At 40.4% G+C, this 14,729-nt stretch overlaps 1 protein-coding gene across 1 annotated transcript in view; it reads left to right on the forward strand.

Moving 5' to 3' along the window:
• Nucleotides 1-448: 448 nt before the first annotated feature.
• ADSS1 (adenylosuccinate synthase 1) overlaps nucleotides 449-14,729 on the forward strand; it is a 30,907-nt gene continuing 16,626 nt past the window's right edge. The window contains exon 1 of the mRNA XM_074820889.1: nucleotides 449-696. Coding sequence (XP_074676990.1) covers nucleotides 514-696 — 183 coding nt within the window. The 5' untranslated portion in view covers nucleotides 449-513. The remainder of the gene's footprint in view (nucleotides 697-14,729) is intronic.

Consider the following 14,729-nt stretch of genomic DNA (forward strand, 5'->3'; position numbering starts at 1 on the left):
TGTAGAGACGGTTTGTGTGTGTGACTCTGTGTGTGTAAGGATACTGTGCGGGTGTGGAGACGGGGGGTGTGTGTCTGTGTCTGTGTGTGTGTCTCTGTGTGTCTGTGCGTGTGTCTGTGCGTGTGTCTGTGCGTGTGTCTGTGTCTCTGTGTGTCTGTGTCTCTGTGTGTCTGTGTCTCTGTGTGTCTGTGTATATATATATATCTGTGTGTGTGTGTGTGTCTGTGTGTGTGTCTGTGTGTGTCTGTGTCTCTGTGTGTGTGTATATATATATATATATCTCTGTGTGTGTGTGTGTGTGTGTGTCTGTGTGTCTGTGTGTCTGTGTGACGGGCGGGGCAGCCGGCGCCTGACGTCAGCGCGCCGCGCGGGGGGGGCGGGGCGGGGCGGGCGGGGCGCGGCGCCGTTAAAGGCCGGCGGCGGGCGCGCGGCGCGGGCAGCGCGCGGGGGCTGGGCTCGGCGGGGTGAGCGAGGCAGCGTGAGGCGGCGGCTCCAGCCACCTTCCGACCCACCATGTCGGGCACCCGGGCGTCCAACGACCGCAGCGGCCACCCCGGCGGCGGGCTCAAGCGGGCGCGCAGCGAGCCGGGCGGTAACAAAGTGACGGTGGTGCTGGGGGCGCAGTGGGGGGACGAAGGCAAGGGCAAGGTGGTCGACCTGCTGGCCACCGAGTCGGACATTGTGTGCCGGTGCCAGGTGGGTGCCGGGCCGGGCCGGCTCTGCCCGTCGCTCCCCTCCGGCGCTTCCCCGCCCCGCGCTTCGTGCTCCCCTCGGCCCTCGCTTTACCCCGCGCTCCCCTCAGCCCGGCGCCCCCTTCCCTTGCGGGTCCGCTCCCTCTCCCGTGCTGCTCCCCCTCTGCTCCACCCCACCCCCCCCGCCGGCCCGCCTTGATCTTCTGCCGCTCCTCGCTGCCGTTCTTGGTCCCCTCCCCGCTCCTTATGCCGCCTCCCCGTCACCTCTTCCGCAGCGAGCGGCTGGGCGCGAATGTGCCCCGGCGGGCACCCATGTGCTCCCCCCGCCCCCCCCCCCCCCCCCCAACCCTCCCCGGCTGCGCCTCGAAATGCCATTCGGAAAGAAAAAGCCCTGAACTATAAATATAAATAGCTGACCCTTCACGATAAGCGACACAAGATCCCGAGGTGCCGGCAGAAGCGGGGGGGGGGCGGGGGCTGAGGCTGCCCGCGGAGGGCCGCGCTCCGGGTGCTTCCCGGCGCTGGGTTGTCTTGGGAAGCAAAGCCCCAGGGCCTGGGGTGGGGTCGGTTGCTCGCCAGGCTGTAAGGCTGCGGGTCAGGGGGTTGGTGTCTCCGGCCTTGGTGCTCTTCCGGGAAAAAAAAACCCAACACATCACGTTACGAGCCGCCGTGAAGACTAGCTGTTAATAAACATCGTGAGTTTTGCAAAGTTTTGCTGCAGGGACATTTTTGGAAAGGCAGGTTGTGTTCCCTGTAAAACGCCTGGAAGTTTACTGCAAAAATATTTTGAAAGGGAGTGTGAATAAAATGGAAAAAACAAGTAAAAATACAAGATTTAAACTGTTTGATGAAAACAGGGAACATCTTACATGCCTTTGCTTATATGTATTTTTGAATCAAATATCATACAAGGATTCATAAAACCATCTATTTGCCCAGTATGAACCAAGTTAGACACAAAGGTGATCCCAAATAATAGTAGTAACTTTTAAAAGAACTGTTTTCAAACATTAACTATGAACATATTTGGCCAATACAGCTGTTCAGTTGTCCCTGTATACTATGTGACAGCATTAATAAGTTGTCAGCTTAGTCCAGCTCAGTTGATACATACTATGAAATTTATTCTGCTTTCAAATGCTAGACAGCTATTGAAAAACTACAGATATCCTTGAATTTGAGATGATAAATCCAAGGACGTTTGTGTGGTTAAGAATATTATGTAAATAAATGTTGTCATGCAAGTTAAATATTTAGAAGGTGGAGGAAGTATTTTCAGTGGGGACATAAAGCTCCCAAGATCTTGAATCACCTTGGGGAGAAGTTTCCCTGCAAAAGTTAGCTAATGAATATGTATTATCAGGACTGTAACTACTTTTCCATGTTTATTTTCCCCTCCTCCTCCCCCATTAGTGTGTTGCTTGGAATTTAAACACAGGTCTCGTAAGTGCTTTGGTGAGAAAACAAAAAAAAGTTTTAGCTGAGGAGGGGCATTCCATATAGGCCCCAGTCAAACAGTGCTTTCTCATGGGTTTACTGTTACTACTGCAAGAAGTTATATTGGTTCTTTATAGACCTGCTTTTGAGGGATGTCCTGAGGCTGCTTTCAGGAGGGATTGATTTGCTGTCCATCCAGAGAAGTAATTTGCAAGCATGGCCCCAGGTGCAGCCTCGCAATACCCTTTGAAGGATATGGGACTCTTCTCCCCTGAGCATGCTGGAAGAGTTAGTGCGTTAACGGGCTGGGTGGCTTAGATGGTTTAATGTGCTGCTGGGCACATCTAGATTGTCTTTCTGTAGCCTGGTGATGAGGCTGGGGTGGATGGAAGACAGGTGGATCTAGAAGAGCTCTGGACTCTTTTCAGAATAGTGTTTACTGGTACACGAGCGCACACACACCGTGTGTATGAGACTACAATAGGATTACTAATACGCTGATTTAATGGAACTGTTTCAGGATTAGTTTAGGGAAGAATATAAAACATTTGGAAGAAAATAATGATTTACTTTTGAGTAGGACAAATGATACAACTTAAGTGAGGAGTGGGGTGTTTTTTTAATACTTTAGTGGGGGTTTTGTGCATTTGGCAATTTTGAGGATGCTTTTAAAAAATACGTCATTTTAATAATTTAATATTTCATACTTTCAAAGCCAATCATGCAAGTAGATAATGGTGTATGATTTTTTTTTGCCAGTTAGAACTCAGATGGGACTGTTAAAGTTTAGTAAAGATATGCACGTATCTAAGCGTGTGAACAGTAGTGATGTGTGCTCTGTGTGATAATGGTAGGTCCCTGACTTACAGGTGTAATCAGTTTGAGAGGGACTTCATTAATGATGTCTACTGCTATGGAAAATGTCAGTGTTTGGACCAGAATCTTGCTTGCTTCACATTCTTTCTAGAAACTAAGAAAAACTTTAAGTGCAATAGCACTTGTGTACTAGAAGAGATTGCTTAAAAAACCACTGAATGTCTTGCTTATTAGAGACTTCAGAGAACATGTCAGAAAAGGTTCCATCAGGAATTTTTTGTGGTTTACAATATGGTGATTGACATTTCCTGATGTCCTGTCCACTCCATTTTCTGAGACATCGATGGAAATGGTGTTCAACAGTTTGTTTTAGTCCTCAGCAAAATGAAAGTAGGGAAAGCTAGAAAACAAATATCTGAAAGGGGGATGTTTATGTCTTTTAAAACAATGTCTCAGACTAATTCTTCATCACAGTAGGATACTCTTTGAGCTAACATTTAAAAAAAGGTGTGTTCTCCACCCCCACCCCCCCCAAATAGGAATTTAAATTCAGGGCCAAATTTGAGTTTGTAGAGCTTTCTCAAAATAGTAGCTTCCTAATATTTCTATGAAAGGAAATAATTTTCATTAAATGTTTTCAAGTATTTTTAGTATGTTGATTTTGTGAGAAAACTCTGTGACAGTGAGATTGCTACAGAGGAAATGAAGTATTTCCTGGGATACAGGAAAGAAAGGCAAGCAGGCAAATGGGAATAGGAAGTTCTTCACAGGCACAAGGGAAACTTCAAAATATGTTAAATAAACAAAATTCTGCATTAAAACCCTGGCCTCTTTAATTTTCCCAAGCTTTCAGAATTTAATTTCACATGAATTGAAGAGTCTCAATTTGTTGATCATGGTGTTTGTCTTTCTCAGTACTTAGATTATACACTATCTAAATCCAAATGGATTAGGTATGCACCATAATTCACTTAATTTTTCACAGGAGCAACACTGAAATATTTGATGTAATTTAGATATGAAATCTTAGTTCACCTGAAGTAATTGACTTAATTTCACCTGTGTACTTGAAGCATTCCTTGTAGGTAAAGGTAAAAGATCTCTGGGTATTCTTGTAGATGATGCTGAACAAAACTTTCCACAGGCTGCTTTCATTAAAATACCAGATATGCAGAGACAAGTACCCATATAAACAAGCAGAAAAAGTATTTCTAAATAATAACAACAGGCAGTTTAGGGCTGTTAAGGAACTGAGTAGGTTTATCTAAATTCAGTTTATTAATGGAGAAGATAAAGGACATTTTTCCTCTGCATTGCTCTTTCAGCAAGCAAAGGCATTCCAAACCAGAACGATGGAGGCTAATATTTTTTTCTTATTGTGGTCTCCTGGGGTATAGAACAGTCACATTATGCTGCGCAATACTTTTAATCCCCAGTGCATTTTCAGGGAAGAGTACAATCGAAGAGTTCAACTGCAAATGTTTCATTTTGAGGTTTCCTTTAAAAACAGGTTTTGTGCATTTGTTTAAAGCTTTTAACTGATAGAATATCAGAGATAAAGTGGGAAGTTCACTTTTTACCTAGCCTTTTAGCATGTTGTTATAGAAAAGAAGTCTTAATGTAAGTTTAAGCAATTTGGGTACATATAACACACTAATGAAGAGAGGTTTGGCCTTGTTCCAAATGTGGCTTCAGAACATGTTTTTTTCAGTGGCAGCTCTCATTCCAGCTGTACATTTCTCACATCACCTCATATGTTCTTGTGTGGCTACCTTCAAAGCTAGAGCTTGTGGCTGGTTTTACCTACCTGGGTTTTAATTAGATAATTTCTCAGGTCTGGTTTGGAGCATGAAAAAACAAATTGTCAGCTGTCACAACTGCTGAGGTGATGTGCCTGCAGAGGCACCACTTAAACTAGATCTGTTCTCAAGAAGTTGTATATAGAGCTGCTGTAGTAAGTTCAGAGTTAACTGAGGACAGCTGGTGGTCACACAGTTCTAGTTTTTTCCTTAAGCTCAGGCTATGTAAGATACGCTTGTAATAACTTTTCACTGAACATGTTTACTGTGTACAGTTCTGTATGGGTGTGAATGGAAAAGGAAATAGCGTGCATCGTCATATATGGCAGAGAAGTACCATTCGTCTTTGCCAATAATGGTAAATTACTCATGAGACACTTCCTCTTTTATAATTTAGGTGCGTGCCAAGAATGTCTTAAGAATTCCTGTTGTAACGGAGAGTAAACAATTCTGCATTTCCTCATGAAGTTTCCTTGTGCAATAAATTGTTTTTCAACAAAACATCCAAAAGCACTGTAGGAAAATGCCTCATAAACAATTTGGTAAACCGTTTGAAGGGAAGCTCAATGTGAAAGATACAAAAAATGTTATGAGTAAATTAGTAGAGCCCCTGTGATAATAATTGTTACCTGCAGTGGCTTTGATCTTGGTTACTGAATAGATTGGTAAAACAGTTGCAGCACAATGCATGTCTTTCCTTCACTTCATACCAAAACCAGTGACAGTGATTCAGCAGCAGTGACTAGTCCAGGGCAGTTTTGAAGTTTTTTTTCAAGCCTTCATTTAGCACTGCTGTTCCAGTGTTGCCCATGCTGATGCTGAATGTGTCAGACCTATGATGTTTCTAGCGTCTGGAAGTCTGGAAACAATCTGTCTGATGTTATCAGCATTCCCTTAAGAACTGGCATTGAAGAAACAACATCAAATTGTAAAAAAGCAATTGCAATAAGAAGAGCTGTTATTAGATTTGTTGAGCTTCTCATATTAATGTGCTTTTTGCTAAATACACAGTCACTTTTTAAGACATTTCCTCTATCCAAGTCAGTATGCTTTCAAGTTAGGAATGGCTTTAAAAAAGGGATCATCTGATCTTTCGAGACAGATGTACAGAAATTATAGTGGATATTAATACTGTAGAAAAGCTAAGGAGGTTCAAAAAGGTAACAGAAAACCTTGCTGTTAAGGTCTTTTGGGGTTGAGTAGTTCTCAGTCATTTGGACCAAGTCATACACCAAGGATGTTGAGTGACTAGTTTTCCCAATTTAGTGGATGTTTACAAATAAGATTGAGAGGGATTGACCAGTAAGAAAAGTCTAGCAACATTTTGGGTTTGAGATACCATTGTAACATTAGAGAACAGTCTAGGAAAGGGTGAAGGGATGTGCCCAACAGTTAACAATACAAATAAATGTTGCATATAACTGACAGTTTCCTTATTTCCTTGTTCTAGTATTTTAATGAATGCAAAGTAAATGCCATATATATTAGAAATGGTACTTTGAGGAATGCCAAAGAATATTCTGTGGGAGAGCGATCGAATAATAAAAACCAAACGTGGCAGAAATGCCAGACGAGAAGTTTTTCTCAGTGGTTTAGGTGCGAGATCGGACAGTTTCCTTTGTTCCTGTGTTGTGCTGCTGACGTGGCAGGGCAAAGCAGCCACACGTTGTTGTGACTGTCCCTATTGATAATGGGCTGCTGGAACTGTTTGCAATGGGGATTAAATTAGGACAGTTTTATGTGATGCTTACGTGGAGTTAGAGGGGGTTGCTGGCTACTGTTTTTCTCTGTGTGTATCTATCATGTGTTGCTCTCCTTTCAGTGAGATTTAACCCTGATATTTAGTGTAATTTTTCCCTACAGGATAAAGTAGTATGTAAAGACTTTAATCTTCTAATGATTTAGTGCTTGATGATCTTCAGTGAAGAGACTGATGACCTTGGAGTTGTGAGCGTGCAGTGACTGCAGGACTGTCAGTTTTGATTTCTCTAATGTTTGGGAAGGCTGATAATCCCATTTGCACGTACATGTACCTTCATACAGGCATATTTCTTTCTAAGTAATTATTTGCAAGATTCCCTGCAAAAAAGCAAGTAGGTTTTGTTTTGCTATTCAACACAGGAGAGGGTTCATTAAGTGCAAGTGGTTTCCTTAGCTACAATAAAGAAGTCCACCCTTTCAAAATTGAAACTTTTTTCATAGAAATCTGTCACTGGTTATTTTATCCAAATTTTATTTTTTGTTTCGCTTGTACATGCTTGCATGCTACACTGTATCATTTTAGGCTTTAGAACAGCATGGCGACATTGCTATTTTAAACTAGCCTCTCCTTTGGGCATCAGCGAGATCATCTCAGGACCACCAGGATTATAAATACTGTATGAGAAGGTCAGGTTTAAAGTTTCCAAATCTCCATAAGAAAGCAAGCTTAATTCTGAATCCCTTCTATAAAGCCTGATGAATTTATTATCCTCTAGAAGCATCAAAAGAAAGCAGCTGAAAATTAAGCTGAAATGACATCTGTTCTATTTCATTCCTGTTGTAACTCACTAGCTGTTGTTAACTTGTTTACAGATATAAGAAAAGTTATGTTCATATCCTTGGATCATATTACTTCCCACAGGGACATGACTACACTTCTTCAGAAGAGAGGACTAAAGATGAGCAGACATGCCTAGGTTTTTCATGTTTGATTTCCCTTGTTTTAGGATTCTGCTAACATTAGTCAGAATGCTTTTCCTAGTACAGCATTTTCTATCAGTATACATTGAATTTATTATTTTCTTTACATCAGCAGCAGTTCAGTGTGTGTTCTGTTGTAATGGTCTGTCATAGTCGATTGTTTTTGTGGTTTGACAAAACTTTGAATTCAGTTTGAGAGAAAATAACTAGAGTTTTAAGTGTCTAGTTTGCCTACACTGACTGCTGTTTAAAACCTGAGCTGAATTAGACTTTGCTTTTCCATTTGCATTTTTCAGATACTTAGGAAGACCAAGGTATCCCTATAAGTTAGGGTCACTTTTCATTTGTAGCAAAGGAAAAATACTACACTATTAGTGCAAAGTACGATATAAACTTCAGGTTTTTTGTGCTACAGATTTTATATATTTCTTTAAAAGGTCAAGAGTTTTGCTCAGTTGTTCTCAAGACTGTGTTTATAATCATAACAATTATCTCATTAGGCTTTAGAAGGTCTCCTTCCATGGGAATTCAGGAGTTTTTGAAGAGATCATTTTTAATTGGGAGGGTGGGATCCTGTGGCTTTTGTTCATTCTATGAGACTGAGAAGGGATGCAGCAGGAACACATTTGAACAGATGCGGGAATGAGATGTAGCAGTTCTGTGCAGAGTTGTTCTTACTTGAAACTGTTATTGCAAACATTCTGTGGAAAGAAGAGCAAGGCAAACTAGTTTCAGTTGATGGTGATTGGTGTCAGGAGATACATACTTGCAGCTCACTTCAGCTCTTTGTCACCACCATAGCTTTAAAAATCACTGCTCCCTCAGTTCTTCTGGTCTAAGTATACTTCTGATTATTCCCTAACCCAACTCTTTCCAATGGCTTGGGTTTAAAAAAAAACGGTTACGATCCACTTCTTGGAACTGAGTTGGGGTGAGTTGGGTGCTATCAGGAAATAGTTTAACTGGAAAAATTAGCAAGAAAAACACTCCAGTAAAGGAAACTGTAACAAGCACCTCTGGCAGTAACCTCCCAACCGGAATATACAGCACTTTCAGTCGTCTGACAAAAGCTTTCACACACAGGTGATTCTGTGACATTATGTCTGAGGGTCTTGTGTTCAAAGCACATAATGCCTTGCATTAGTCTGTGTTGGATTTTTTTTGAAACCAGTGATGTTCTAAACTCATTTGCAGTGGTGCAAATCAAGAGAAATACCACGAAAGGCGATGGATTTATATTATTATAAAGTTCATGTCAAAGCCAGTTACGCTGGTAATGCTTATTAGCTACATTTATTCAAGTTAGTTCCAGGCAGTTGCTAATGTAAGGTAGAAATAGCCATTGTTAATTAAATTGTAAAGAGAGAGAAGAAACAATTTCTGTAACAGTGCTGCTTCTTGTTTATTCAGAATCGCATAGGAAATGTTATACATGGAAGAAAATTACTCAATGCAGATAAGAAAACTGAAGTATTTTATAGTCTATTTCATAGTATGATGAAAGGTATTTGGCTTGCAGATGCAGCTGAATTTCAGAAAATGTTTTTTTATCAGTGGATGGAATTAGTAGAGCTGGGACACTTAAAATGAAAACAGATAGGAATCATAGCATTTGTTTTCAGATGCAGACTTCCCAGACTGCTGGTTTGTAGCTGGTATTCCAATTCATAGATTATAATACCAGAGGGGATCATCTTGTAATCTTGTCCGAGTACCAAGGACACAGTATTCTAGTAGCAGTTGCACCACTGCCAAAAGGAGAGGTAATACAATCTCAACTCCTACTTGATATTCCCATTTATCCATGTGAAGTTTGCCTTAGGCATATCACCCAGTACTGAAACTGTGTTCAAACACCTCCACATGCTTCCTAGCATAGATATCTCCAATCCAAAGTTTGGCCTACCTTTTTGTTTCTAATTTATTCTAAACCTGGTCATGACATTTTATACATTCACTGCATATACCAGTTGGCTCAGGAGCTCAGACTGCTGTGTACTGCTGGTACCATTCAAATGATAGTTGTGTCAGCTGCAGATCTTCAATAATGAGTTTCTATTTTTTCCCTATTGCATTGATTAACATTGCTAACTGGAAGAGGTTGAGAACTGATCACTGTGGGACCCATCAGAAACATACCTGGTTTGTGTTCATCCTCTAGATATAAACTGTCATCAGGTTTTAAGGCATTTTGTATGTGCTCTGACTTTTCACATCAATCTAGCTAAATCAGGTTATGTTTGGGCATTGTAGGGAGCACTGAGCAAATGAAAGATGTGCTCTGAACAGTGGAAACCAGCAGAGCATCTGGAAACATTCCTCCCACAAATGCAGAATGCAGTCTCCTGCATATTACCTGGCTGGCAAGACCAGTCAGAAACACATCTGATCATCAGGACACATTGCATTCCTATTCAGACATAAGGCTAGCTGAGACGAAAGAGTTCCTGCTGAACAGTCTCACTGCTGCTCTGAATAGAAATTCTGTTTCTACCTTGGGATGTTTCGACTGCAGAGAATAAAGAGATGATTTTTAAAACAATACAGAACAAAGCACTAGCCTCTAAATGGCTGAGCGCTTTGAACGGTGGATTTGTTTCTTCATCTTTATTGTAAGTTATAAAAAGATAAAGATTGTGTTCTCCTCTGCCAACTGTTCATAGTAATTATTAATTCCCTGGAAGATAGTGTTTATACCAGCATACAGTTGTTAATGCTAGTAAGATGTAATAGCTTCTCGATTTAGTGTATTGATGCAGTTCTTGTGTTCACAAACTATAGAATAGTAAAGTACATCACTTCGGTGCAAGAACCCAATATTGCAAGTAGAGCACAAAAAGCTTTGAAATACATTTTCTTGTTAAATAAACTAATGTACTGAAAAAAACATTAGTATGTTTTATGAGGTAGCTTAAGTTCCTGTAGCTGTTTCTGCTACTGGGACAATATGTATCTTTACACTTTGATTATTAGAAGTCTGAAAATAAAGATTAAAATCTTCCAGAAAAAATTCCATTTTTATCTGAGTTCAACTTAAACATTCTTTAAAAGTAATTTTTTAACTACCCCAAGCCTCATCATATAGAATTACTCTGCTCTGAAAATGATGCCTAGTATGTTTCTTTTTGTTTAACTCTTGAAAACAGCAGCTCTTTCTATTAACTTAGAGTCGGTTTTCCAACCTGGAATGACAGGCATTTTAGGTTGTTGAATTTAAACCACATTGCTGGTGTCTGATGGATTTTAGAAGAAAGGAGGCATAGCTTGCAGCATCACAAGGTAATAGAGCATTCCTTAGGCAAAATGTATTTGAATTATACATATTTAATGCTGTTAGTAGAGCCTGCAACTTCTAGCACTTTCAAAGGTAATAAAAACTGATTTGTTAAGCAAAGTGGGTACTCTCAAATGGCTGAATAGTAACTTTCCACTGCAGGCTATGCATGACTTCAGTGGAAGTTATTTTTATTTAGATGCCTGATTTAAATGTGAAGAACTCTAACACCTACCAAATACTGTTAGAAACAAGCATTTATCTGCTCTGAAACTTTAATATAGCTGATACAAAGAACAACAACCATGGCTGCACAGTCAGAAAGTATTGCTGTATCTAGGCAGTGCCTCAAAGGAAGGGTTTTGTGTGCTCTCTGGAGATGAACTTCCTAAATAATACTTAGGTCTTTTTATTACTATATTAAGATATCTATCCTGTTGTCTTTGGTATGCTTAATACTTTCTAGTTCCCTAGTCCCACTTCATTGCTGTGGTTTGCTGTAATTGATAGCCCAAATCACCTGCACCTGGTAGGTTTCCTGCATTTGATACAGTTTTACTAGAGTCACTGGGGATTAAAGTGGCCTAACAGAAGGGACACAAGTGCTACTGAACATGTCTGAATCAGTGCAGGAGCAGTAAGGAGGGTTTCAGATTGAAGTGGATGCAAATGTTCAAGACACTGCTGTCATCCCAGTTGTAGCCTTTTGGAGCTTCAGCAGCTTCCCTAATGGTTCCATCTTGGGAACAGAACCTCCCACATGGGAGCAATTTAATGGGAATGCCCAGGCTTCCCAGATTTGGAAGCAAATGCTAATTGTTATTTCTGGTCATACTGTTGTTTTGCAACACAGAGGATGCCAAAGTGGCACTGGTGATTAATCTGTCTGAAGTTGTTGCCTTAACATTCCCTTTGTTGGAGAAGTTTTTGAAGAACCACAAAAGAAGGCAGATACCATCTCTAGAGACCTAGGAAATGATGAAAGATAAATAAAATTTAGGTGAGATCAGTGGTGCTCAGCAGAGATTGAGCTGGGTCTGGATGTTAAATGGAAGCTCATTATGCAGATTTGCATTTGAAGCAAGGACCAAGCAGAGACACCAAAGGTCTCTTGGTCCAAGTGGAAGCATTCTGAGTGTCCAGAGAATGCTGTCACTAGGTGTGTTAGTGTGACACCAATTTAATGAAATACCATTTGAGGAACAGAAGGGAGCTTACATGGTTGCAGTGTACTAGGTAATTCTCTGCACCTTCAATCCTGTAATCTTCAAATTAAGCCCGTGCAAGCTTTTAGGTTCCCCTTATACTTTGTTAACGAAAGACATGGCTCATACAGATCCTATATTGACTCTCAGAGCTCAAGTAAAGCTGACAATATGCTGTTAGAATATCTATGAAACTGAACATGAGAATGAGATGACCAGATAATAAACAGCAAGTATCTAATCAGACCAGTGGTATATTTTGCAAGTTTGGTCATGTCTGTTGGGCAATTCAATGCTCTGCTACTATTTTAATTATATTTGTAAAAATGTAATTGAGCTGTAAAAATATACTCAGGAAACGCAGACCAACATGAGCAGTGCATGCTCTCAACACTAGCTTTAAATTAGAGAAATGCTGTTTTATAAGGTCTGTCACTGAATTCTTGATTTATATTATCTGTCCAGAGAGACTGAAAGTGGATTCAGAGATTTTGGAAATTAAAGGATGTATCATATCTGGTGATGTTTCTGTGCTTCAGTATTTTTTTAATGTATGCCAGCTTTCACAGCTGATTAATGTTTCTTTTTAAGCATTTGCTAAAGAAGACAGCATTTGTCTGGGTATCAGTTGTTCAGGAAGATTTCTGAAAGCATAAACTATCTTTCATAAACAATCTAATACTGGTTTGTCCCACCTTTTAAAATTTTAGGATACAAGAAACACTTCTGACTATAATTTAGGAGTGCTGTTATCCCAAACTGTGAGTCCTTAAGCCTGATTTCATTTGTTCATGTTGATTAAGAAAAGCAGAATATAATTACAGCATTAGTGATAACAAATACTTTTGAAGGAGCCTGGTTCCCTATTTTCTCAGGAAATGTGAAAGTTATTGTTTGTAGTGGAGATTAAATCAGTGTTAAATGATTGAGTTTATTCCATCTTGCCATCGTCTATAGGCAAGCAGAAGAGGAAAGCTGATTGTCTCAGAAGTTACTGGCCTCTTTCTCAAGCCCAATAGTGCTATAATAAAATAAACTTGTGTTTCAACCATCTAGTCCAATCCATCTAGTCTGAGACCTCTTAAATATGTAAAGGAATATCCTGAATTATTTATTAGCCTGTTGGATCCAGGTTCCTACAACTGGCTGCTTATATCTGGGAGGCAAGCTAAATACCCAGGACTGTTCTGCTTTCTTCAGGATTCTCTGGACAAGTTATAACTCTGCATTAGCAAGACACTCGGGAGTCCTTTTCAGCTCAAAGATGAGCTACCCGAATGAGCTAAATCAAATGAAATTTGTGCATGCCCCAGTTCTTTGGTTACAGCTGCTCAGCTCTCCCTTAGCAGGTTATGTTTAAACTTTATAGTTGAGCTCACATCTTCCAAAACATGAGAATTACTTTTGTCACATTTAAAGGCATATTTCTTAATGTTTTCCTCCATCCCACTGCTTTAAAAAACTTGATTTTTTTTTTTTAACCTGTACCTTTTTTTTTCTTAATGTTGTGTTTCAGCATATATCCACATTTTGAAAGGAATGTTAGTTGCCATTTTCCTGTCTATTACATGCAAACAAATGGTGAAATGAGTAAATTAAACTCTGGAAGAACATGTATTATATTATTAATTTTTATAAATGACTGTCCTTTCTCAGAGTTTTCATACAACAACTCCACTTACTATTTGCAGATTACCAGTGATAGTTTTCCTTCCAGTAGTTGCACTCACTCTAGTCACTTCTACATCATTCAGACCTCATATCAAATCCACAAAGATTTGTAATAATTTTGGAAAATGGAAGGCCTGTAGCACCAGAGCAGACAAGTAGTCAGACTTCCCAGCCTTGTAGGAAAAAAAGTTACATCATGACAGAACAGCAACAAACATTAAGCCTTCAGTTTTTAAAATTCCTTACTGTTTCTCTTCAGATCAACTTGTGACCTTGATTTACTCACCTCTTCCCAAGTATGTGTTGTCTTATCATTAGCTTTTAAAGCTGTTTGTGAAAAATAAGTTTATTGAGGAAAATAGCAGTTTTTTCAGGTTTCGTAGATGGTTGTGTAAGGTATGAATTGTGGCAGACTCTATAAAGTGGTGGTGGTGTTAACTGGGAAGATCATCCCTTGACAGGGAGATTCTGTGAAGCTGCAAAGACTGCACGTGCTCCCAACGTTGTACAGACCTTCCATCTTGAACACCTAGAGAAGTAGTAGCTGTTTATGGATGGGCAGGCAGGAAGAGCTTCCATTCAAAAGGAAATATTGGGCATTGTAGGCTTAAACCCGAAGAAATGACCATGCACAGAAGATGCTCAAAAAGGATAGGCTTGTGTAGGCATGTCAGAGATGGGGCTCTGTGGGTGGTAGTTCAATCCAGTTTTGTTCACAGAAAGCTTCAGTTCTTTTTTAGCTTCTGCCACCGCTCCTTGTGATGGTTTAGCCCCTGCCGGGGTCTGAGACCACGCGGCCGCTGCCCCTCCCCCACAAAGGGAGTGAAATACAAAGCCCCAGAACTGAGATAAGGACAGGTTTAATACAGCAGTGCAACAGCAACACAACAAACAATAACAATAAGAATAACAGTAATAGTGATAACAATGAACAGAGCAAAATATATACCAATACAGCAGTGAGAGAACCGGCTGCGCCAACCCACGCGATCACCGATTCTTCCCGCGCTCTTGCCAGGATGTAACCTCAGCATGGCATATGAATAACCCAACTAGAGCTTCCCCCCCACTGCTGGGGAAACTTAACCCTATCCTGGCTAAACCAGGACATCCTGCATTTACCTTTGCTCTGCCCCAGTCCTGCCTTAACTCT

The sequence above is a fragment of the Strix aluco genome, chromosome 4 (genome assembly GCF_031877795.1).
Source record: "Strix aluco isolate bStrAlu1 chromosome 4, bStrAlu1.hap1, whole genome shotgun sequence".
In the NCBI taxonomy this organism is placed as follows: Eukaryota; Metazoa; Chordata; class Aves; order Strigiformes; family Strigidae; genus Strix; species Strix aluco.